The sequence below is a fragment of the Aulonocara sp. 'chitande type north' Nkhata Bay genome, linkage group LG12 (genome assembly GCF_057382095.1).
Source record: "Aulonocara sp. 'chitande type north' Nkhata Bay isolate Kocher_YH1m ecotype deep benthic linkage group LG12, A_spYH_male_GT1.1, whole genome shotgun sequence".
NCBI classification, from domain to species: domain Eukaryota; kingdom Metazoa; phylum Chordata; class Actinopteri; order Cichliformes; family Cichlidae; genus Aulonocara; species Aulonocara sp. 'chitande type north' Nkhata Bay.
Genome location: NC_141355.1, coordinates 36,380,993 through 36,406,796, shown reverse-complemented (window position 1 = coordinate 36,406,796; position 25,804 = coordinate 36,380,993). Strand labels below are relative to the sequence as shown.

The following is a 25,804-nucleotide window of genomic DNA, read 5'->3' as shown; positions in this document are numbered from 1 at the left end:
GCCAGCTTTTTGGGAACTTAGGTTATATTTCTATGTCACTGCATGTCCATAAAAGGTGACGTTTTTTTTCCCAGAATGCCATCCATCATGCGAGGCCTGCAGTGGGGCTGGGCCGCTCTCTTGTACTTCCTGCCCTGCCAACAGCGTTCTCTTGCCATCTGGACTCTGTGCCCCCAAATGTCCCCTTGGATACTATAACAATGGCCAAAGGATCTGCCAGGGTTAGTGAAAACACACACACACACACACACACACACACACACACATACACAAGCTTACTGTGAATGTTAAAAATATGCCTTTGCTATGTTACTATTTTGGTTTGTTAAGGTCCTTTCCTGTTAGCTGCACTCTATGTTTGCACTGAGAAGACTGTCTGCATATATAACTGCTAAGGAGTGTCTAATTAAATCATAGACTTTTACTTACCATTACAAATTTACAAACTTCTTGGACACATCAGGCAATATTAATGGTGAGATTATTTAATTAAAATGCCCCAAAAAACACCAAAACCACAAACACAGCCAAACAAGTCTAGTTCAGAGACTCCGGTTAGTGAAGGTGAAGCTTAGCAGACACCTACAGGCTACAGACAAGGGCCACACACTGATTTTCAGCTCCAACACAAGCAACAATGTTGGATGAGTTATTAAAAATAATAATCCTGGTACGGTTGTTATAAAGAAGGATACTATCCACAGAGACCCGTAAAAATGTGTTTCTGCTGGAAACTTTTTAACGTGGAAGTTGATGGGTATTAGCTTACTGCTACTTTTTAGTTTGGCACAACTCGTAAAACAGAGCGAAATGCAGCACGCACGTACAGAAAACCAAAAAGCCAACTTGTTGTTTGCGTGAAACAAGTTCATCTACAAGTCAGGCAGATAAAATTGAACGAATTGCCTGAATTGAATTCCAGACAGAGTGGGCAGAGGGCGAAAACAGGCACAAACAAAAAGGACCATTCATGGCACAAAAGTTTAGTGAAAGTTCACAAAGACGGTGTGTCAGAAAATGAATGGTGAGTCAGTGGAATATACGCTGAAAGTAATGAGTGAAGCAGAGAAGCCGGTGGGAAAGTGATGTAGGTAGTCATGAAAACAGGCCATCAACACCGAAAGAATGCTAAGACGATATTTTTACATTTTACAGACAGATCCCAGACTCAATGAACAAGTAAGTGCAGTTAGTTGGTGTTTTAATTACTCAGTACTCCTTCAGTTCTGTTTGTGTTGTGAGGGCCTCTTTAAGCTGCGAGAGGTGGGGTACATCCTGGTCAGACTGCCTCCTTATTACAGACACACAAGGTTAATTTAGAATCACTTATTAACCTCACATGCATGTGTTTAGGAGGAATTTTGGCAATCGATGCATCCGACACAGCCACATTCAGGCAGTTTATGGTGTTGGCTGGTGTTTCACATTTTCCTCACTAGTCCGTCAACCTTTTCTGTTCTCTGCAGCATGTGACAGCCAGTGCCTGACGTGCGAGACGCCCGGGGTTTGTACGTCCTGCCGTGACCCGGCCAAGGTGCTGCTGTTCGGAGAATGCCAGTACGACAGCTGCGCCCATCAGTACTACCTCAACACCACGACCCGCACCTGCAGAGGTACGCTGCCAAGTCGCCTGACAACCTCACACAAAATGCACTGGTGCAGTGAGGCAAGGGGGATTAATAATGAGGATATGCAGTGCACCCTTTATGATATTCATAAATTGCTCTTCATCCATATTGCATGTAGTGTACTGTGCTACATTGAGTTTATAGGCTCCATCAATCAAGTAATAAACTGTAGAACCAGGTATGCAAATGCTACACATTGTGTGTGCATTTTAACTCAGTATTACATCTTCCTGTGCACAGAGACATTGATGCATGAGCCTCAGGGGATCCCGGGCCTGAGTGAATAGTGATCCCTTTTTTCACCACTGTTTATATATTTAAATACCCACTAATCAGCCTTGCTTGCATTTTTTCAGGCTGGAACTCAATAATAAGACACGTGAAAATGTGTTTTTTATCCGTTTTCCTTTTTCCGGATCAAAGAATAATGACTGCATAAGATTTAATTTCAGCCCATGACTGTTGTTACGCTGATGTACCATATGCTTTAATTCACAGTAAGTTATTTCACATAAAGCGGAAATCACCCTTTATCACTGATTCAGTCCAGTGCAGTAAGGGTTTTCCAGGTATCGGGGGCCCAAAGGAACCGGTCCCAGAGGCTGAACCAACACTGCACATGTCTGTTATGGGATTAGAAGCTAAGCTAGCTGCTCCGGGCTAAATAAACATTTTGATTCCCTCTGAGCCAGCGAGCAGCGCCTCCCACTTAGACAGGTGGTTTTTAGCCATCCAGCTCATGATGGTGTTTACCCCCCTGGTTAATCCACTGAACCTTAGATGCACCCAGAGAGTTAAAAGCACCACGGCTATCAGCTCTCTCAAAAACCAAAACAGCTTCGAGAAACTTTGGGAGCTTTCATTTCACAGCCTCGGGGGAGCTTTCAAAGTTCTCAGAGAGAGTCTCTTACAAACCCTTAAGCACTACCAAAACCTACATTTGTTTGGCTTTATCAGTGATCTTTGTCCACTGAGAAATCCCTCATTTACATCTCAGATCCCACCGTTTGCCTCCCACTATCACCTAAAAACAAAGGTAGATGCTGAAGACAGACTAAGAGATGAACTAGTTTTAATGGTGGCTGTTAAACAAAATGACGAAATTATATATATTATATATATATATATATATTGCCATAATATAAACAAAAAAATCAAAGATTGACCCCAAGGAAAACTTGCATGAGGAAATTAGAATATTAATTAACTTAGCATCACAGCAGGAGGTCCAAACATCCATCTTAGCTGCATGCTGTATATTTAAGGAAGGACGCTGCCACCATGTTATTAGCCATAGGTTTGTAAAGCATACTGGATCACTGTGTTGTTTTATTGAAGACTGAGGTGATTTGTGGATGAAAGGCTGGAGTTCTCAGCAGACTATCAATTACTAGAACCAAAACGGAAGAAAAACGTTTTGGACCAAGCACAAAGCCGTGCTATTACTCAGATCGTTTCGTTTAAAGTGATCTGAAAGACACCAACACCACAAAGATGGTGCCAGGTCCACTTCACTGATTCACATGAACGGCACTAATGCCCAGACACCAGTCGCCTCGCTGACATGTGTCCCTTTTTCAGAGTTCAGCTTGATGTGTTCAGAAGTTTTCTGGGCTACAGTTATGGCTAATTTGTATATTTGATACGTTTTAAGAAAATGTAGCATTTCACTGTATGTGTAGTTGCTCTACAAACTGTATATCCTGCTTAGTTTCATCTTCAGGTTTAATACAAATGTAGAAGGTCATACAAGCATGAAGAGTCCCAACTGTGCTTCATTTTCGTGCCTGTATTAATTGTGCACAGGACAAACAACAGATGTGCAGGTGATGAGAGAGAAAGAAGCACAAATGGCTTTAAAATCAATCCTATAGAGAAAAAAAAGTTGATTAATCTCTTTTGGTCTCTCGCCCTCCCTCTCTTCTGTTCTGTTCTCACTATTTGCTCTCACCTCTAAAATCCCCTCACTTCTAATCCCAATGTCCCAACACACACACGCACGTACACCTCCTCCTCTCACTCCTTTTCTGCTACCGTCCATCCTGTTTGCAGAGTGTGACTGGAGCTGCAATGCCTGTAAAGGCCCCCTGAGGACTGACTGCCTGCAATGCATGGAGGCCTACGTGTTGCAGGAGGGAGTGTGCACACAGGGGTGCTCCTTTGGCTCCTATCGGGATGGAGACAGATGCCTCGGTCAGTCCAACAAAAAGCAGATAAATTGACCCACTTCACATGCAGTCGGTGCTATTGTAGCTGCACAAAGAGCTTCCTCTGGGCTTTTACACTGTTGTTTGTACATTTGTGTCCATTTGAAGTTGTTTTTCCTAATCGATTGCTAACGCAGCCAATCTTAATAAAGCAGATAATCAGCAGCAGCTGAACTAAAAGGTTCCTTAAAAGAGCTTTTATATGTAGAAGTTGTATGAACTGGCCAAATCAACTGCATGGACTGGTGTATAGCACTTTTCTACTCTCAGCAAGCCTCATTCACTCAGTCACACACATTCATACAAGCCTAAGCAAACTGATTAATGCATGTGTGCATTAATCAGTCTGTAATACAGCTTCTGTGTGACTCCATGTTACTTTTTTCACCGGTGCTAGTAGCCAAAAAACACATTAAGAAAATATCTGGTGATAAAATAAATAATGTCTTTAACTCAGTTACTATATCACTGTTTTTTTCAAATGTTTTGCTCTCTGTGGCAGGCTGTGATGATCACTGTTTGGACTGTCGAGGTCCTGGACAGTGCCAGGAATGCCAGCCTCCCTACGCCACGCTGCACGGCCAGTGTGTGCTCGAATGTGGCAGGAACTACTTCCTGGATGCATCTTCCAAAGCTTGCAAATGTAAGAATATACATCTTCTTTTTATTCTATTTCTATATGTAGTGATAGACTTTTAAAGACTGTTTCTATGAAGATCAGAGTATTAATTTAGTTTGAAAAATAAATTTATAATAGACATTTAAAACATTTAAAGTTGAAGACTTGTGTAAAAACAAAAAGAAGCATTTTTCTAATTTGAATAATATTTGAATAATTTGGATCTTTTCCTTCAGCTTGCTCGTCCGACTGCGTGCTCTGCGACGGGAACGGACTCTGCAGAGCTTGTCGTAATCAGACCTACCTCATGGAAGGATACTGCACTCCTGACTGTGGACTTGGATACTATGCAGACCAGAAGACCAGGACCTGTCACGGTGATAACATGATGCCTATGTTGGTTTTAAAACTGCAAACAGTTATCATTACATAGCAGAAAAGTCCTTTAATTTATTGATAGAAAGCTCCCAGACTTCAAATCTGTTAATTCTGATAAGAAGAATTGCATAAATACAGTTTAAAGACCAACAGTAGGTGAATTCTGCAGCCAAACTGGGAGGCTTGGGTTAGGTCCAGGTCACTCTCTCTCTCTCAGCTGGGAGGTTTCTATACTGAGCACAGCATCATGTATCAAGCACTGTACCAGTGGGAGCTTTTTTCTTATATGCAAATAAACTAAAGATGCCCACATAAATAATGCAAATGACCACAAGATATTACATAAAAGCAAATTTACATTGCTAACAGAAAAAGTGTGTGATGCTGTGGAGGAGGTTAAGCTGCAAAATGTTAATGTCCCTCCAAAAATAAAGCTTATACAGTAAAACGTGTTGTCAGTTTGAAGTTGCACAGCAACAAATGTCATGATAAAGTTTCACCAGCAGCTCGTACTTTTGTGTCGCAGTGGTGCTTTTATTGTGACACACTCGACTCAGTGAGCAGTTTTGTCATTGGCAGTCCTCAGTCACTTTGTGCAGCTCAATGCTGAACTGTGGTCAGATCACCGACACATCGGTGTGATGTGTTTCAAATTTGGCACGCCAGACTAGCTCAAATATACCCCAACCTTAGCCCTGATTGCGACCGTTGTCATCAAACACCTGCCTCTCTAATACATATGTTTTGGTCATGTCCATCCCTCAAACAATACTGGATTAATATTTTTCTGACTTTATCAAAGATCATCCAGCTAACCCTCCAACCTGTGGCCTTAACTGCTTTGTTTGGGGTTCTTCCTGATACAGTTGTCTTGCCGAGGCCCCAAGCGGATCTGGTAGCATTTCTCACCTTATTGGCAAGACGCAGAATATTGTTATGTTGGAAGTCCCCTTCTCCCCCATCCTGGGAAATCTGGATCAGAGACGCTTTGCATTTTAGCAAACTCGAAAAGATTAAATTCACTCTGCGTGGGTCTATGGCCAAATTTTTTAAGACCATGTAATCATAATCACGAGGTGGGAGTGTATGTTTCATATTGTTTTATGTTCTTCAAAAAGAAAACGGCATTTGTTCAATTTGTCTTTTGTAAAATTGGATCCAGAAACTTTAATAAAAATATCTGAGGGAGAATGATAAAAAAAAAAGGAGAGAAATAAATAAATAAATGCAGTATTGCTCACAACAGCTATTTTGAAAAAAAAAAAAAAAGAACAGATACAGTGATTCCAGTTGAAGATAAAGGTCATAGCAACTGTAATATAGTATTAGTAATATATCAGAACATATTAAAGGCTTCAATTGTATTTTTCACAAAGAAACTCACAACCAAGCAGACCAGTTATATATTTTCAGCAGGTAGAATTTGTGATCGCAATTAAATGTTTGGAACATAAAGACCATGTTAACATGAGTCAGGACCAAAAATTTTTATTTCCATGTCAGTTTTTCCCGTTTTTAAAATCTTTTGGGAGTTACTATGATCGGTCCATTCACAGTTAAACCAAAGAGTCTGTGGTAATATAATAGAAGACATTCTCCTGGTTTTCTTTTTTACCAGTTCATAAAAAAGTATTTAAGATTGAATAAAAAAAATCTCGGTTACTTTTAGCAGAGGGCCTAAATATTACAGGTGGTTGTTACTGAAAGGAAAAACCTTCCATGCATTGAAAACCAGAGGAGTGAGAACAGAAGTAAGATAAGAGATTATGCCATTGAATACGTCAGATACCGCTCGCATAAGCTTCAGTGTGCAGTAGGCAAGCTAAGCTACATAAATAGTGTTCTCTGTATGAGAGAGCTGGTGGATATATAGAAGTGTCAGCTGATGTGGACTGGCACTGAGATCAGCTGATATGCTGAGATCCCAGCAAAACTCTTGATTTAATTTGTGTTTCTCAGTCACTGACGAACGTAAATAAACTATCAATCAGACTCTATCCAGAAGTGAAAAAGGTCTATAGAACTTCATCTTATGAAGTCAAATTTGAAAACTGATAACAAATGTAAGTCTTTGCAGGTCAAATATAAAGATACTGGAAGCTAAGACTGCTAACATCTGTCTGAAATTAGAAGGTTCCTGTTGGTGACTTTTAATTGGTCCTCCTGAATAAGACTGGGGAGGCTTTGTCTGCAGAGTTAGGATGTTAAAAGAGTTTGTACTTTAATTTTTTTCCTCTTTTATCTTAAAACAACCCGCAGGCTGAAATGCCCGAGGCCTTGAGGCGCAGACTGTAGTTCTTAATGAAAAGTGACAAAGCATATTTATAATTAAGGAATATATTATCACGCACTTTCTGATAAATGCGTTTTCTTGTAAAATAATGAACATTTTTTGCCTTCAGCTAATCCACACGTTAGTGAAGTAAAACGGAGAAAAAATTGCTCTTTAAAAACAAAAAATTGGCAGCCCCCCCTAAAAAAAAAAGTTCAGGAACTATTGCTTTAAATTATAGACTTCTTCTCATTTGGAAGTATAATTACATGGCCCAGAGTTTGAGATTTAAGCACGCCTGCTGGCATCATTACGGGAGGTATAATGAGATTAGGGTGGCATCTCAAAAAGAGCTGATCTTTAAAAAGTTCCCCAACAAAGTCAGCACCAATTAGAGCCAACTTCTAAAATGCCACGCCAAGGCCGAGATGTCTCACTCGTGATATGTCTGCCATTTCTCCCACACACACTTTTTTCATTTTCAGTTTATAACCTCCTCTCAACCTCTACGCCGACCGACTACAACTCCATGCCAACAGATATTTAAAGAAGGCATTAAAATGTATTAATGAAGATAATTGGATGCTTTTTTAAACCAAATTATTATTGTACACTGGTTATTAGTCCAGTTACTTTGATGGCTTTTTTCAGTAAACCGTTCACAAATGTACTTTTGATGCTGTGCATGGATTAAACTACTCAGTATTTCTATTTCTGATTATTTTACCTTCCAAGTTCCCATTCTGTTATTAAAAAATACTCGTTGACAATCCAGTTTTGCTTTAATCTTGTTTTGGAGGATCCGTGACGATGAATTTCCCCACAGGTATAAGAAAGTTTGCTATTTGTTGTGTATTTCACAAGAAGGATCTAAAATGCACTGTAAGAGAATTTACTTGTGTTCCACCAGCTTGGCTTGAATGAGGTTATTGATTTGAGTTTTTCTTTTCTTGGTCCTCTCAGTGAACGCCCACACACCTGCCCTCCATGTCAACGGGTCCCTGCTGGTTCCCTTTGATGGTTTTGCCCCGCTGCTCCCCACCCTGCTGCAGGTGAAAGACCCAGACAGTCCGTCTGAGCAGCTGATCTTTCAGCTTGTTCAGAAGCCGAGTAACGGACGGCTGGTCCTGTTCAGAGGGGAAGAAGGCGAAGAGACGGGAGGCCGAGAAATAAAGAAGGACGACACGTTCACGTGGGCAGAGCTGAGGCACGGACGGGTCCGATTCCAATACCAGAGAGACAAAGACAGGTCAGTAAGATGGACAAAACTTTTTCTGTATTTTGCCTGGAATTATTTTTCTCAGACATGAGTTTGACACAATACTTGGACGTATTCAGTCACAGAGCTACTATACTTATACTTGTTTAACAATAATTTATGAATTTTTGGGTGGCAGGCACTGCTTTGCCAAGGTGTGCAATTTTGTAACTCCATCCATGTACAGCAAAAATCTTACCTAACGTAATCTAACGGACTGCTTCTACTGTTCTGGGTGGTTTTCATGATCATTCTGATTATATCTTTACTTTGTGCCTCCGCTGTCCCAAAAGTCCCACCAAGTAATAAGGATTTATTTTGGTGGAAGAGGCATTAGACAGTGACAGGACTAAGGACTAATTCATAGTGCAAAACCAGAGATAACACACACACAGGGATTATTTAGCCGACCTCGATTAAACGACAGATCTTAGATGAAATGGTACCAAGATATTTCTTTGTCTTTGTAGTTCTTTCTGGTTTTTTCAAGCATTTTTTTATGTGCAAAAACAATTAACTCGAAATTAAAGGTAATAAGATATCTTAGCGAGCCTAACGTGACTTAACAATTTAACATCGGTTAGTAGAACCTGGATGTGTTGGCGTCATTGAGTGATGACCTCCAGATTCAGGTGGGTCTCAGCTGGGTGGACACTCCTCCACTTGCTGGCCTAGGTGGAGAACTTTGAGTACCTCAGGGTCTTATTCAAGGGTTGAGTGCAGTGGGAAATGCAGATTCTGTACTGGTCTGTTGTGGTGAAGAGAGCTGGATGTAAAGGTGAGGTTGTCTGTCTACTGGCCGATCTACATTTCACCTGTGGCTGTGAACTGTGGGTGTGACCAAAAGAATCAGATTGTGGATACGCAGCAGACATGAGCTTCCTTTGATGACCAGAATGCATCTTGGGTAAATCCAGGACTTACTGGAGGTGGTGTCTGGGAGGTCTGTGCATGTCTCCTTAGACTCCTCAGACCTTTCTGACCTGATCACTATAACTGTTAGCTTATCCCAAACTGTGGATAAAACTATCCCTTTAAGCTCATCATCTCCTTCCTTCTCATTAATGACTATCCTGACATTTAATTTTTCACTCCTTGTCAAAGTTTCCTGTTTGATTTATGCTGCTTCTTGACTCCAAAGTTCATTTCTATTAACCTGAACATGGATGTGAGATGCATTACATTTACATGTTTGGGTTAATGTGGTCATATTTGCATAATCTGCATTTCTTTCTGTTTGACCCCAGTCTGAGTGCACTCCGTGCCGGGAATCACAGAGGCTGCAGATACGTGTAGACAGCAGAAAGCAGACATTAAAGAGCGCTGACCCCTGACATCCTAAAAGGAAAACAAAGCAGCTGAAAATCAAAAGGCAGTCTTATGTTAATGGGTGAGAAATGTTGCCCATTGTTCTCTGCAGCCTCCCCTCTGTCGCTGTGTTTGGGACAGATGTCCACTCACTCAGTCTGAATGGACAGAGCAGTCATATTGGTCAATCCTGACTCAGCTGGTTAGGCCTAAAATGGCAGCATGCCAGTGAATTAGCAAAATGTGATCCTCTGTACAGGTTTAAGCCATTAGATTAATGGAGACAGAAAAATGTAAAACTCCAAATGAGATTAAATCTGCCATATTTTTCAAATTATGTCAAGCAGAGGATGACGGCTGTAGACCCAGAACAGCAAGCACATGGTAACAGGTTTTAATTCCCGTAAGAGGAGATGTGTCCATCAGGAAAAAAACCCAAAAACATGTGCTGCGTTCAGATGATGGTGGGAAAAAATGGACGAATGATGAATAAAAAGATTAAATGTTGATTGCTGTTACAGACGAACTCTTTTGAGCTTTCAAAATGAGTTATTTTCATTCACGAGTGCCTTTGAAAAACATGCCATGGGTCAAGACGCTGACAAAAAATGAATTTTATTTCTTTGAGTGGTAGACTTTACTACTGATCAGAAGCCTTTCCACTTGTCTCAAGGCTGCATTTAAAAAAAAAATCTTTCTCTCATCTATAATGAAGTGAAGACATGTACCAGCAACAGCAACACTCTGCACAGAAAATGAGATTTACAACTTCAGCGACTATTTTTCAGAAATATATTCTGTTACTTTAATATAACTCCATACTTTACGTGTATCTGGGCTGTTTCTGTGGCTGTTTCACTTTAGAGCTGCAGTTTGGTGTGTTTTTACTGGCAGTAAGTCAGGGATTATTTCTCTCAACTAGCTTGAGAACATCTCAGCATCTCTGCAGGAAGAGACGTCCAGACCAAAAGCAGGAAGTAAAACCAAAACAAGATGGGTGAGCATGTGAAGACTGGCATCAAACGTGGTGCCAGTGAGGCAGGAGAAACTAGAAACACATGGACCAGAGGACCATGACGGTTAAAACTATTAGGAAAACAACCTTCAGCAGACTTTTGTCAGCAACTTTCAAAGATGCTACTGCAGTCCAAAAAGCACCTAAGCACTTGGCTTTTTCCTTTCTGTCACTAAAACAAACAACCCGCTCGGTTATTTGATCTTCAGACTCTCTGGATGTCTCCCAGCTGCAGCCCTGGGGAGTTGTGGGTAATAAGCCTTGGCTTGGAATATGGTAAGGCAGCAGTGTAGGGGGGGCACATTGATGATGATGAGTGTGTGAGCAGGTGGGCTTTTGTGTGTTTGTGATAGCTCACCTCCACTCCCACAGATAACTCACAGGTGATCAGGTCTAATGACAACACAGCATGCTACCCTCACGGGACTGAGGGTAGCATGCTGTGCCTGTCACATTTTTAAAGCAGTTTTTAAAGCAATTTCAGAAATAAGGGATGGTGAAATTTAGTCTCCCTACTCCAAGATTTGTCTTCATTTAAGAGTTCCCCTTTCTTCGTCTTCCTGCAGGAGCGGTGAGTTCACCTTGCGTGTTGCTGATCCCCAGCTGTTTTCCCAACCGAAAACAATTCAAGTCCGAGCCGTGTCCATGCAGGTAAGAAGACATTTCCTTCAACTCTCCTTTATTTACTGAGAAATGAACTGACTTGAAAGTGCCATTAAAAAAAGCTGTATCATAAATCTGTTCTTCAGGCTACAAATCCAGATATCTAATAAAGGTTGCTGTTTCCACGTTGCAGACCAATGTAGTGACGTTACATGGGGCACATTTGTTTCTAAATTTAGTTCAGTGTGAAATGTAGAGGTTTGTTTGTTCTATCTGTCATCTTTAGTCCTTGTTGAGAAAGTTTACCGCAGAGAGAAAAGACTCCAGTTTGAGGACTGTGGAAATGTGAGGCCTGACTTTGACTGAGCAGTGAGTTTGGAGAGATTTTGTCAATATGATGGCATTAGCGATAGCAGCTGTGCAAGGTGCATTCATGAAACTCTACAGGTTTGTTGTTTGGATTAAAATTATAGCAGGATTCAAAGATTAGTGTCGTCCAATCTGTGGGCACCTGAGTGTGGGGTATTGTTTGCAGTGATGCATATATACTTCAACAGACCACCCAAAGCACCTTTTCTAAGCCACATTCATGAACCTAAATCATTTGATTTAGCTGCATGGATTAGAGTTTCTGACAGGTGGGGCGCAAGTTACCTGGCAGAAAAGTCACGGGGAACTAACGTTTAACATCGGAATCACTTTTACAAAGAAATTTGCGGCAGTTACGTTAATAACATGAGCATCCGCTGCATCCAGCTTTTCAACTACAGCCCACACACATCACCAACAACAACACGACCTAGTTCATTCTTTTTAAGCCAGCGAGGCGAGATTGCGGATGCTGCTCAGGTACGTCCGCCTCCCCCTCAGCCACGCCGCAGACCTCACAATTTAGCAATCAGTATCTTGACAAAGGACTGAAGTTAGTAGCAAGAAATCTCTACCTCCTGAGTGACAGACGACCATTTATCTGGAGGAAAAACATATTTCTAAAGAAAGGTGTGGTCCAAAATCTCAGTGGGTCTCCTTATTACATTTGGCACATAAAAACTATACTAACTTTTGTTAATGTCATACAGGACGAGTCAACTGGATACCGCCATCCTACAGTTAGGTACATGTAGTTAGTTTAAGGCTCAGTCGTATTAGAGTGAAAGTAGGACAACGGCCTCCCTGCATCCAGGAAAACGTTGGTGGTTGCAGGTCATTTTTTAGGCGGTTGGATCTGTAGCTCAGGAGGTAGAGCAGGTTTCTCGGTTGCTTCCATCAGTGTGTGAACGTTAGATAGAAATCAGTCAAGTGTAGAAAAAGCGCTTGTCTGAATGGGTTCATTGTATAAAAGCATCTTTGAGCACTACAAGCAGTCAGTTCAGCAGAGGAGCTGCAGATGTATCTGAAACATTCAAGAAACTCACCTGTTGAAATGTTATTGTAGATTTTCTGATGCCTGTTTAAGCTTTAATAATATTATTTATATTACATGTTTATTGCATATACTGCTAAGAAATGTGAGATTTGCAGCCTCTCACTCCACGACCACTCAAACAGCAGACAGCCACATTTAATCTGATCTGTCAGCTCATATTTTAGAGTGAGCCTGTCTCTCATTTTGCTGCATCATCCCAGCTGATCTGCATTTCTCACTATTTTTGAGGCTCTCTCTCTGCGGAGTAAAGCCCCGGTGATCGGCCAATGTCAGCCTGAGAGCACGCCTCTATTGATGTCAAGCTGACCTCTGATTTTGGCACAGCTTTAGAAAATAATGAGAAACAAGGGATTAACATGCCCTCTCTGAGAACAGTTGATGGGTCAGTGTGGTACCTGCATTACTGCACTCGCTGTTTATGGAGAAATAGTTAAAAGAAGTTAAAATGTCTCACAAAGGTCCGTGTATGCTACAGTCTTCCAAACAAAATCCCTTTTTGTTTTTATTATAAATATTAATGATAAAAGAATTACTCGTGCACTTGAGGACATTTTTCTTGTGTCTGACAGTCTCCTAAAACCTTAAATGAGGATTTTAAACGTTTTTTAGTGTGTCCTTGTTTGGTGTTTATCCAGCACAGCGTAACCGCTCTATTAAATCTGCCCCCAGGCAAATGAATGTTGCAGACACTGAGCTCAGGGGGCCGCTTGCAGACGGTGATTTAGTGGTAGTGCTGCATTTGAGTCTGTTTTGGTTGACTTCGCAATTACGCAATCTTATCTGCTTTCTCATACAACATTAGCAGGAATTTGTGTGTGTCTGTGTTTTGACTGGCACTCCACTAGTTTTCTACCAGTGCAAAATTAATTAATGTCTGCAGCAGATGATTATCATTTTATGATAACGATATATAATTATGTTGCTTTCTTCAGCAGTGCAAATTAGTTCTGGTTAACTTATTATCTGACTATAAGCAGGTGTAGGATGAGGCCAGATATCCTGTTCTTTGGTATAAAATTTGTGACAAGTGTTTGGAGTCAATATAAAAGTTATTACTGTTATTAAAAAGTCATCCATTATGTTACATATTTACCACCCTGAAGAAAGCGATTTAAAGTGTGACATGGCCTGGGTTCTTATCTGGTGTTTATTTGAAATGTTTGGTTACTCTTTCGGATATTTCTTATGTTGCCATCTGCTATCTTGTCTTCATCTTTCAAGTTTCCAAGTCCTGTCTTGTTGCCATAGTTGCTTCACCTTTTACTCTGTTTTTACTTCCTGTCTTTGTCTTCTCTCCTTTGTTATTGTCTGTCCCACCTGTGTTTTATTTAGGCTTCAGAGGTCAGATGAGATTAAGGTATCCAGAGTACCAGACTGGGTGCCACTGGTGTTAGCTCAGAACAGGAAACTGAGGCTATAGTTCACACAGGCTGACCAGAATTAGACAACAGAAGACTGGAAAAACAACACCTGATCGGATGAGTCTTGACATTCAGATGGTAGCATCAGAATTTCTTGCAAACAACATGAAAGCATGGATTCATCCTGTGATGGATCACCAGTTTAAGCTGGTGTTGGTTGTGTAATGTGTGAGGGATATTTTACTGAGAAACTTTGGGCCCCTTAATGCCACCTGACCATCATTTAAACATTTAAATACCACAGCCCACCTGAGTATTGTTTCTGACCATCTCCATCCCTTTATGACAACATCTTTTGATGGCTGCTTCCAGCAGGATAATGTCATTAAGCTCAAATGATCTCAAGTGGGTTTCTTCAACTTGAGAATGGGTTCACTGCACTTAGGTGGCCTCCACAGTCACCTTTAGGATGTAGCGATGCAAAACAAAGCAATAATACAACAATTTGAAAAAACATATTATTGCACGAGTCAGAAGTCTATACTGACAGCTTAGAGAAGCAGCTTTAACAGTACTTTCAACAAATAATAAACATCATTAGAAATACAGTACTCAATCCCAAATAAAATGAACAAGTTAAAGCAATATTATATTAATGTAACTGAAAATAACAAGTCACTTATGGATAAAACCCTTTTTATGGTGTTTCAAGCAAAGATTAAAAGGATTGTTGATTAAAAGGATTGTTGCACCGTGATGCCTTTTCTTCAAACCAATGAGCCGAGAGGAAGTTCCTTAATACCTCCCTTATTCCCCCTGTTTACTACAAGCTCTATTTGCCAATATTGCTACTACAAGATGTTGTTAAAGGGTCTAGAAAACAATGATTGATTCTTCTATAGAAGCAGGATGGGGTATAATTGGAGGCTACAGCGGTACAAGCCTGACTGCTCATCACTCTTAGCTGCTGAAGATCGGGCTCTGGCTGCTGGGCCGGGTTCAGCATGCGCTCATTTCTAAATAACGTCGCTCCGTGTTCCTTGTGTTGCTTTATGTTACTCTGCCGTCTGCACAGATGCTTGAAAACAGTCCATGTCACAACGTTAGCAGCAGTGAACGGCTGTTTCTGGCCTGGATGCAGTTTGTAACCATCGCATTCTTGTTATTTTGTGCAATAAATGAAAATGATTATTTGATTAGTAACTGTAATGTGATTAAAGAATATAGCACAGTAATGCCCTACACCCAACTAGGGCTGGGTCATATCATATGATGATGGATTGTCGGAGCATTACGGCTATCGTAGGCAGGAGCCTCGCGGAGTGATACGTACTGTGCTTCAACATAATATTACCATATTGTGTGTGTATAACCTCTTTTTAAGCTTTGTGGATATTATACATGGTTATGCTGAGGATATGTCGGCCAGTTTCCACTGGAAATGTCTTTTGGTTAAACTGTCAGCAAAGAATTTGCATTTGCACTGTTAATTTTTTATATAACTTAATGGATATAAAAAACAGCTGCTTGTTTAAGTGAAAATACATTGATGTTTTTTTTTTTTTTTTGCACTAATAAAGTTGTGGAGTCGTAAAGTGTTTTGTCTCGTGTCAATTATATCGTCAGTTATATCGTTATTGCAAATTTTCAAATGTATATCGTGATAAATATTTTCGTTCGTATCGCCCTGCTCTACACACAACAGTGTTTGTGGCATTTACTGTTTTGAAAAGATGATGAAAAATAGACTTTATGCTTACAAAGGAGAACATTTTTGTGTATGTTTTCCTGATGACTACTGACCTCCCTCTCTGAAAAAGCATTAGTGGACAGAGGCTGTTAATGGAGATGCATTTGAGTTTTCATTTTCCAAGAAAGACTTATCTTTGCACAGTTTCTGCAAGTATGTGCGTGGTCAGCTTTCATGCTCCCACACAGTCTCCAATATTTCTGATGTGCAGACGGCTACCTGCTGTTTTTGTTCTGGGAGTAATTCACATACATTTCTAAGAAAGAACATTACCTCAATACGCTATTTTTTAGTATTTGAACTTCTTCAGAGAGACAGAAGGGAACATGGTGATTGCTCCTTTCAGTCCACATCAAAGCGACTCACATACACTGATGTAACTTTCAGTGTTTTTGTTGTGTGCACTACAGTTTTCTTTGAAAGAAAGTAGATCCTGTCAGTGTGGTTTCAGAACATTTCAAGCTTTGAAAGAAATCTTTCAGTGGCAGAAACGGTGAGATGTGCAGGACGGTTTTTTGATTGCGAGCATACTGAATGCATTCTCCATTTTATCTTCATCATCACAATCATAATATATTTTACACAGAGAGAGCGTTAGTATGCACACACGAGAAACTATATTTAAAAGATGGACATAACAACTGTGACTTCATCATTCATTGGTTTGTGTGCTCACCACATTTAGACAAAAGAGTGCAGTGGTCAAATTGCATTGAGTGAACAAACTACAGCCATAAAATGTGTGTTTTTCTAATTAATGATAAGCAGTGTTAGGCTACTGTTACAATATTTATTGCATTACGTTTGCATGGCTTTGCAACATCGCCCGTGTAATTAACAATACAACTCTGAACTTTTATCCTCCAACATATCTGGATAAATATCAATGCCAGTAAAGAATATATACTGAAGACCTTTCTTTTACTAACATGTTTAGATGTTACAGTCAAAAATAAACAGATTCTAGTGTAGGAATGAGTACAGGTAGAAATGTGCAATCCTACAGGCCCGTTCATCTTCTTCATTAGTAAAAATCAAGCTGTAGTTGGTCGGTTGAGGTCTGCAGACACTCAGCTTGAGCACGGAGGATCCAGAGGTGATCTGTGTTCAGGGCTCTCTCACTGATAGCGTTGTGTTAGTATCATGGATTGTTGATAAACAGAAGAATCAATTGGGGGGTCAGGGATTATTGTGAGTGTAAAAGGCTGGGGGAAAGATACTGCAACATCTTCTGGCTGTTCTGCATCAAATGCTGAAAGAACTTGAGACTAGAGACCAACACTGAGAGCAGACCATGGGTGCGATCTTTTAGTGTGATTCCACCTGTCGATTTGTGAAGTCACATTCAGGGGCATCACCAGGTTGTGTGTTTATCGGACAGAAGTTAGCATATTCAAACACAAGCGTCTAAATAATTGTGCAAACATTAGCATGCTTTGTTAGCAAGTTTAACAAATGCTTTGTTGTCGTAAATTGTATGAACAAACCACACAGACGCACATAATGTACAGCATAGACATAATATATGAGAATTTCACGCGTCAAAACTGGAGCACAGACTTCCAGGACAGCGTGTAAAATTTAATGCACAGCAAGCCATGACAGTTACCAGATAGATGTTGCTCCAAAAAGCACCAACAACACAAACATGGTCCATAGATCCAGTTTAGTGACTCAGATTAGCAGAAGCTCAGCCAGAAACCCTTCCTGCTCCTGACCGTGCTTACTTTACACATTTATAACATTTAAACAGGTGAGCTGTGTGAAAAATGTCATGCAGGAGGAAACTGGCTGCATTTAATTTTTATTTCATGTTAACACCCCAAACTGTGGGCTCTGCCTCCAGTGGTCATTAGAGGAGCTGCAGCTTTTGGAATTTAAGCATTTGTTTTATTTTTGCAGCCCAGAGGCTTGCACCTATTATTCATGCATAATTTTTATTTTGTCCCATACAGAGCTGGAAAAACCAAACTACGCCGCACACTGACTCGACTATACAGCAGGGAGAACAAGACGATTTCTGCTTATGCAGCCTTCTCTGTGTAGCTAAAAGCAAAATAAAATACATTTTTAATTGAAATCCCTATCAGATCGCCAGCCAGCAGGGCCTCTGAATGTAATAGCCTCAGGAATGAAAGATCTGAGCTGCAGATAGCCTCCCTCCCCCCCTCTGACAGGAGTGGCTGCTTCTTTTGAAAAAACTTTCTAAGAGTCCAGTATCTGCTGTGCAGCGCGCTTAGCTGTCAGTCAATACCAATAAGCCGTCTGCCTTTATTTTCTGTTGAAATTCAGTAAAAAGACCAAATATAACCGAGCCAAAACTATAGGCAATCTGTGAAACGGTCATTTTTTAATCATACGTCCAGGTAGACTGCAGTTCAGTGGTCTGTGCTGTGATGGTTTGACACATCAAAAGCACTAAAGAAAAGCTGCAGATAAGGCAGACACAGGGTGGAAATTGGCTTTGGAAATTCTTCCACTTTGTTCCCCATGAACACCATCCAGCAGGAAAAACAAAACAAATTAAGAACAAACGAGAAATAAACTCAAAAACAACCACACAAAAAGCCTCTCCCATCTTCTTGAAGTACAGCAGAGCCCCAAGGGCCTCGTGGGTGATGACAGCTCTGCCAAAAATGAACCTCACTTCACCTGTAAGGGCAGGATGAAAGGTTAGCCCTCCCACCTCAGCGCGCCTATGTTTGCTTTCGTTTGCCTCAGGGAGGAGATTTTACCGGTTGCCTTTCATGCGTTAGCATGTCTTAGCACGATTAAAAAATAATAACACACACATACACAATTTCAGCCCCCACCAGCACAAAACCTTTTGTTTCCCCTGTGAGAATTGCAGAAATGACGACACAGGATTAAGGTGTGCGCCTGAGGAATAAGTTGTCTGTCTCTTGGAGATAACTCCTCTGACGTCTAAAAATTTGTCAGCACATGGCCCCCTTGCAGGGGGCTGCAGATAACTGCGTGCGCCTCCTGTGTTTTTGTGCTTTGTTTCAGTTCTCTGTCTAGAAATTTCAACCAGGGGTCACTTTGGTTTAAAGACACACAGAGGGAGTGTGTGGGCATGACTTTCCCACAAGTCATCCTTCTCTCTGGCGCCAGCTTGTTTCATGCATTGCCCTTTGCTCAAGTTGCTGCTGTAATGCCAAAAAGCTGGAGCTCGGCCAACCACCGGCAAACACTACGAATTGGACACAAGCCCTGTGTCAGGCTGAGCGGCTCAGAGCTCGGTACCTGACAACGGTTTGATTTAAGGCCACAGCAGACTGGCATCTCCGCAGGGACAGCCTATGCATCTCTACCTGTACCTCGTCCCTGCCAAGCTGCTCTGCTAACAAATGTTTTGTGGAGAAATTGCATTAAAATGAACTTTAGCCAAGCCGTTTTGCTTCCAGATTTTACCATCCTGGCTGTGTTGTTTTCCTTGTCACATACTTAAACACAGGAAATTAAAACATGCATCTGTGATTCCTTTTTTAAGTACAGGTTTAGGTTTATTTTCCCCTATGGAAACAGAAATGTGAGGAGTTCAGTTTCATTTTTATTACGTTTCACAACAACAGTCAGCTCTACATCCTACAGTAATACAGAGAAAACCTCAACAGTTAGACGGCACCCTATGAGCAAGCACTTGGAGACAGTGGAAAGGAAAAACACCCTTTTAACAGGAAGAAACTTCCTGCAGGACCAAGTTGTGATTAAACATCTTAAGTGAGATGCAAAAGATGATCGGATTTCACATTGGACCCAAACATTCCTATGGAAGAAAGAGGGAACTAACCCTCAATCACACGAGAAGTCTGTTCTATTGATTCATCCACAGAAAACAAATAAAAGAAAATTATCGTGTATTAACAAGAAAGAGCCCTTTTCTTACTTGTGATGCTTAGTTATGGGGTCGGGTGTGGTTAAGCAGAAAGAAAATAGTTCCTACTCTCCAAACAAGGTTTGTGGGGTTTTTGAGTAACCAGTCATGATTCCTGCTGGGATTCCTGCTGAGTGCAGTTCAGATCTATTTTTAAGTGCTTTGAGCTGCACAAAGCTAGTGTTGTGTATTTCCTCATAGCCAAGAGAAGGAAGAGATCTCTACAGTCAAAAATATCGAGACCAGGGTTGTACGTGTGGAACCTGAGCTAGTCCACCGAGGGTGATCTCAGGCTGTTCACCATCTGTTTATGAGTAGATTTCTCACTAAACTTAAGTAATACTTTCTGTAGTTTGGAAAAGCATTTAAGTGCATGTGGTAAAGAGTGTATATCCCCGTTGGATCAGGTGAACACTCTCCAGTTGTCCTTACTTCTTACATCTAAAGAGGAAGAACAATGGCAGGTTGTTTTTTTTACATATGCTTTATTTTGAGGTGGAGGTTTGACATCTAGTCTAGATAGATTTTATTTTTTTAAGAAGAACAGTTCATTTTAAAAGTGTAAAGAAGAATATGGATAAAGTTATGCTCTTGTTTACAACGCGAGGCCTCCCAGTCCTGCTGGTGCTCCTAAAATGGCTTTATTAGCAAGATGAAGCATTTTGCCATCTGTGGTGAGGCTCCAGGTATGGCTGAGTGCAGCTTAATGAGGCGCCCAGCTTCATCTCCGCCTTACCTTCATTTCTTCATTTCCCTTGGCGTCAGCACAGCCCCCGTGTCCCAGTTCTCTGGGAGAAAATACATCATGTGATGATTTGAGTGTGTTTGGGGTAAACTGCTGTATCCCCCTCTGCTATCAGCCTTTAGAAGTGTTAAAATGTATCTAAGCTGTATGTTTCCTAAATCAAATCTACCTCTGTCCTTCACAGCTGTCAGGTTATATTCAAAGCTGTTCCTCCTGTTTTTTAAAATCCTTCCCAGCCCCCGAGAGTCGTGACCTTCTCTCCTCTTACCGTGGAGGGCCGTGGCAGCCTGGCAACCATCACCAAGTCGGTCCTGCAGGTCGACGACCCTGACAACGCAGCCGATGTTCTGGTCATGGTGCTTGAGCCGCCCCGCTATGGCCGGCTGACCCGTCTCCACAGCGACCGCGCTCTCAGCCGATTCAAGCTGGAGGAGCTGTCACGGGAACAGATTCAGTACATCCACGACGGCTCGGAGGGGGCAGAGGACGGGGCGGTGCTGCAGGTCAACGACGGCCACAGCTACAAGAATATTCTGCTCAGAGTCCAAATACACCACAAGGTAGGATGGAACGAGGGGAAGGATTAATGCTTCATGCCTGATGTTTGACATTTATATATAGATTTAAAAATATTAAATTAATAAGATTAGTCTGCATAGTTCAGCATAATTCATTAGTTTGTATATAGAAAGATAAAGGCGTGCACATAGCCAGCATGACAGCACCCATGGGATGAAGCCTCTTTGTGACCCCCTATTAAAAACAGACATCAGGAGCTTGGCTGAGAAACCAGTGAGCACTGCATGCTGGTCACACCCTAAAGTATGCTCTGCTGTGTTCTTGTTTGTTTTGTTTTTTTTTGCTGTAATTTATGAAATAAAATTTAAAAAGTTTAGCTATTACAATACCACGCTTAACTTCACTGAGCTCTTTAGAAAACGACACATTTTTTCACAAATGCTTGTAAAGGCCGGCTCCATGGCTAGGTGCCTGATTTTACACACCTGTGACAACAAGACTTTAAAATACCTGAAGTCAAGCATTAAGACGTGTGGCCTCTGAAGATTTGGAGGACGTGACTGGGATAAGACAGGTCTCAACGTAGGATGCTGTCCCACCACCTGGACCCCTGGAAATTTTCAATAATGATATTTATTATGATGTAGAAAACAACAGTGTTTTGCTGGTGATTGTAGCTCGCAGGAGGTTATTTATCAGTGCAAACAATGTAACTGATGACACACTTTTCCGTTTAAAGTGTGACTATCACCACAAGGTGCCAGCAGCAGCAATATAGTGCAATAGTAATTACATACCATAGTAGACAGTGACAGCTGCACACTATAAGACTGAAGCATTTTTTCTTGCATGTTAAAGCTTTTAAGCAGCTGCTCAAAGCGCTGCTTTTCCACCAGATATCCACATTACTGACTTCCATCCAATGTTTGCTCTTCCTCGAGTGCAGCTAATGGCAGTTAAAACATGTTTTATTATATATTATTGTGTGTTAATTTATTCCCCCCCCTAAATTTCTTTAACTTTAAGTCATATTTGCTGATTTTATACAATCTGTGTGTTTCTTAAACGTTACAGCACTCTGAGCTGCTGGGAGGTGCTGTAATCTCTACGTCCAACTTTAGCACACGACTTGATGCACGACATGGTTGCTTTCAAAATTTAAACAGGAAGTAATAATTAAAAAGCACCACTGACATACTTTTAGATTCAAAGAGAGATGTTTTAAAGGCTCTCTGGTTTTAATCTAAAGCTGTCCTGCTGCTCAGTGGCTCACTTCAAACGTCTCTGCAGAGTAAAAACTGCAGCATTGATCATCTGTTATTACTGGATGAAGTTCTTTCCTGGACGGTACACAGCCGAGTCACATCAGTGTGCTGCACCTCGAAGTATCAGCACCTCACCACCAACTGTAGCTTCGAGAGAAACCAGAGCAATTGATTTTTTTTTCTTTTTAATCCTCTCGTATCATCTCAGGAAATGAGTCAAATCCCCCAAAAATCACACAGAATGTGACTAAAAGTGAGACTTCACACACACAGAAATGTTTGTAATGTGCAATAAAATTGAATTTAAATGCAAATACGCTTCAGCAGCTGTGGAAAAAAAGACATTATCTACAGCACCCACACTCAAATGATTGTTTTATAGTTAATATTCGTGGCGTAGAAGCCATATCAGTGGAGAATTACACGGATAAATCTATTCCAAAATTTGCTTTATAAAATCAAAATTGCTATGGGAGTTGAGATATCAGCAGTGTAAACAGAATTTCATTTGCATTTCCACCCATTTTACAGTTCAGTTTCTCTTAGTGGAAACGTACTCTCACTTGTCCTCTGGCAGCAGGAGAAGCTTTTATGTTCGGAAGCGTAAAATCCAAAGAAAAATGCCTATTAATCGGTTTAAGATTGAAGTCACATCAAGCCTTACGTGTAAGCTCAAAGAATGATTTCTGTCTCTAATTCAGCAGTTTAGAATTTAAAAACCTCGTTAGAGAAAGATGTTTAATCAAAACTATAACAATATGTAGCACTGTGAATTTTTTGGGGGGAGGGGGGGTATTTTCATTGCAATACCAACAGTGAGACTTCTCATTGCTTCCAGTTTCATCTTGCAGCTTGAAAATGACCTCAAAGCCAAAATTACTGAGTCCAAGGAAAAGCAAGGATGAGAGGACCTGAATGTGAGGTACAGGATGCAAAGTAAAAATCTAGCATGTGGTCTTTAACCTGGACAGGGGTCGTGCATATATAGAAAACCAGCACAGACACCCAAAGCAAAGGAAGCAAAGCCCAAAAAGTCAAAGAGAGGCACAAAGAGATCACTTCGAAACACACAGAAGACAAGACAAACACATGGAGAGGTGTGTCTACCAATCATACTGACTGTACAAAACACAGGAAACAAAACAATGCTGGAAGTAGAATTTACTGAGGCGTATGAACGAGATTTCAAAATAAAACAGGAAGTATTTAAACAGAAACTCCAAACCGTGACAAAGGAGTCCTACAACAGATAATTTGACTCATCGTAGAGCTCAGAGTGGTGCTGTGCAGATTTGATTTCCTCAGTGCACGAGGAATACTTTACAAGACTCGGAGGTAATTTGTAGAATCATTTACTGGAGCTTGCAAACAAGGAGGACGAGGAGGTCAAACGTTTGTCTTTAAAGGTCATTTCATCGCTGTAATTCTGAGACTTCAGAAAGAAGACTGAGTAAAAGTCCAAAAGAGTCATACACGAAGATACTGAAGAAAACAGTAACATAGGGAACACAAAGTAAACAACAACAGAGGCACAAAGAATTATGGAATCGCCACACTTGAAGGATGATCATGCAGCTTAAATTATTTTAATTACTGGCATGTTTTTTCCCAACTTAAGCTGAGGAAAATTCCACTCCGTGCCCACCCCATCGACCTGCTACCCTGCTTTTGTGAGAAAAAGGAGACCTTCTCTTAAGTTCCCCATTGAGAGGGATTACATCCAAAGAGTTAACGTCCCTTCCCTCTATTTGAACCATTTTAAGCTACCCAAAATTTAGCATTTATCACCCTGATTTCACTCGACCTGTCCACACAGTGTGCTCTAAAAAGCCGTTACCTGCAGGCGCAGTCTGACCCCCACATGCTTAACCACCGTTACAGAAAGAGCAGGTCAGGCCTCTAAAATCTCAGCCGTGAGTCCTGCTCTTTCATCGCTCCTGGTGAGGGGTTTTTTATGACAAGGATGCAATTATCTTGCAAAAAGCCCTGACCATTGTGACCGAAAGGGGAGCGGAGTGTCTCGCTTGAGACAGGTTTGGCATCTGAATTACTAAGCATTAGCACAGGCACGCAAGGGGGACAAGCTTCCAATGCCTGAGACATCTAGACAGATGAAAGTCAGCGATATTAATGTGTGCATCTCTGCATGTGTCTGCACTCCATTTATTGTACGCAGTCTTAAACTTGAGAGTGAGGATATTATTTTGGAAAGTGATGCCTGGTTTTACAGCAGAAATAAACATCTTTTACAGCATGGTACAAAAAAAAGCTCACTATGGCTGATTTCTCCTTTATATCAACTGGTCAGAGTGTTAAATGTTTTTATAACCCAACTGTTTACATTTTATTGAAGCTTGAAGTTGTGTATTATAAACTTTCTGAGGTCCAAACACGTCTAACCTTTGGCTTCTGAAGATTGTTTGGGCCAAGGACATGTTTTCTTTACCACAGAGGGGAAAACAGGGGCCATCATTTACAAAATGAACACTATGTTGTAATAACTAAGATATGCAACCAGTGACTGAGCTCATAATCTCTTGAGAAAAGTGTTTACTGAGTTCGTGTAACAAGTGAGCGGAAACGAGCTTCCATACCTTTCAGATCTGGAGACTAGCCGAGTTTGTTGTTGTTACTTGATAACTTCACCTTCCTGTGTCGAAATAGTCGGGCTCTAAAAAATAAGATTTTTAGAAAGTGCACACTATGTGTCATATCTTTAACAAAATAATTTAAACAACAAGACAAACATCCCACGTCATTTTGTGTAGCATAGAAGACTTTTTCCAGCTCACACAGTCACCACAGTTTGATTTTAGGTGGGCAGCTCTGTTTGTCTGGCTTTGTACAGATGGTACGCTTCAGGCTCAACTCCTCTGCTTTCTCCTCTTCTGTAAATCAATATCATCCAACACACTCACACATACCAGTCTCCATTTACTGTAAAATGTCCTGATGCTGCATTCTGTCATGCATGAGGAAGAGCAGGAGAGTGTGACCGAAAGCTGAACGAATGTCTGTGATTTATGTCAACAGCTTTTGGACGAGTCTCGGCTGCATTGTTGTCCCCACTTCCTCTCTGTTTGATCTACATGAGTACATTACCATAGTAAAGACAGTAGAGGAATGTGAGAAGAGTACCAGATACCACAGTCATTTTTAAAGAAAGAAAGGCCTTATTTATCATGTCTTGTACAGTTGTACGAGGAAGTTTTATATGTTATAACTAAATTCTGAGCCTTAAAAGTTACGGACTTCATTTTCCAAGTTGATGAACTTAAAAGCAGAAATTTTCAGAATTTCTATTTCTCATTATGTAGAAATTGTTTTGCTTTTTCTTTATTTACAGTATTTTGCTGGTGACGTTGCCCAGGTTGGTTATCAAGGAGTGGTTATGCTAACACTTTGGATAACATTTTTTTTGCAAAATCCATCCTTTATATTAGTGTTTGTGTCCAATGAGCCATACTTTCCTTTAACGTTCTCTTGAGCAATAAAGCTCCAGGCTTTCTGAACCAATTTGCAGTCCAGTCCTTGCACATGACCATTTTCAGGGGAATTTATGTGTTTGTTTGT

The 25,804-nt window shown here is 40.8% G+C and overlaps 1 protein-coding gene across 2 annotated transcripts in view; it reads left to right on the top strand.

The window, feature by feature from the left end:
* Positions 1 to 25,804, top strand: part of fras1 (Fraser extracellular matrix complex subunit 1) — a 294,299-nt gene that overhangs the window by 184,033 nt on the left and 84,462 nt on the right. For both annotated transcript variants that reach the window (XM_086315447.1, XM_086315448.1), the window contains 8 exons: positions 75 to 221; positions 1,467 to 1,613; positions 3,681 to 3,821; positions 4,338 to 4,478; positions 4,691 to 4,831; positions 8,068 to 8,353; positions 11,252 to 11,336; positions 20,684 to 21,007. In XM_086315447.1, the coding sequence (XP_086171573.1) occupies positions 75 to 221; positions 1,467 to 1,613; positions 3,681 to 3,821; positions 4,338 to 4,478; positions 4,691 to 4,831; positions 8,068 to 8,353; positions 11,252 to 11,336; positions 20,684 to 21,007 (1,412 nt within the window). The remainder of the gene's footprint in view (positions 1 to 74; positions 222 to 1,466; positions 1,614 to 3,680; positions 3,822 to 4,337; positions 4,479 to 4,690; positions 4,832 to 8,067; positions 8,354 to 11,251; positions 11,337 to 20,683; positions 21,008 to 25,804) is intronic.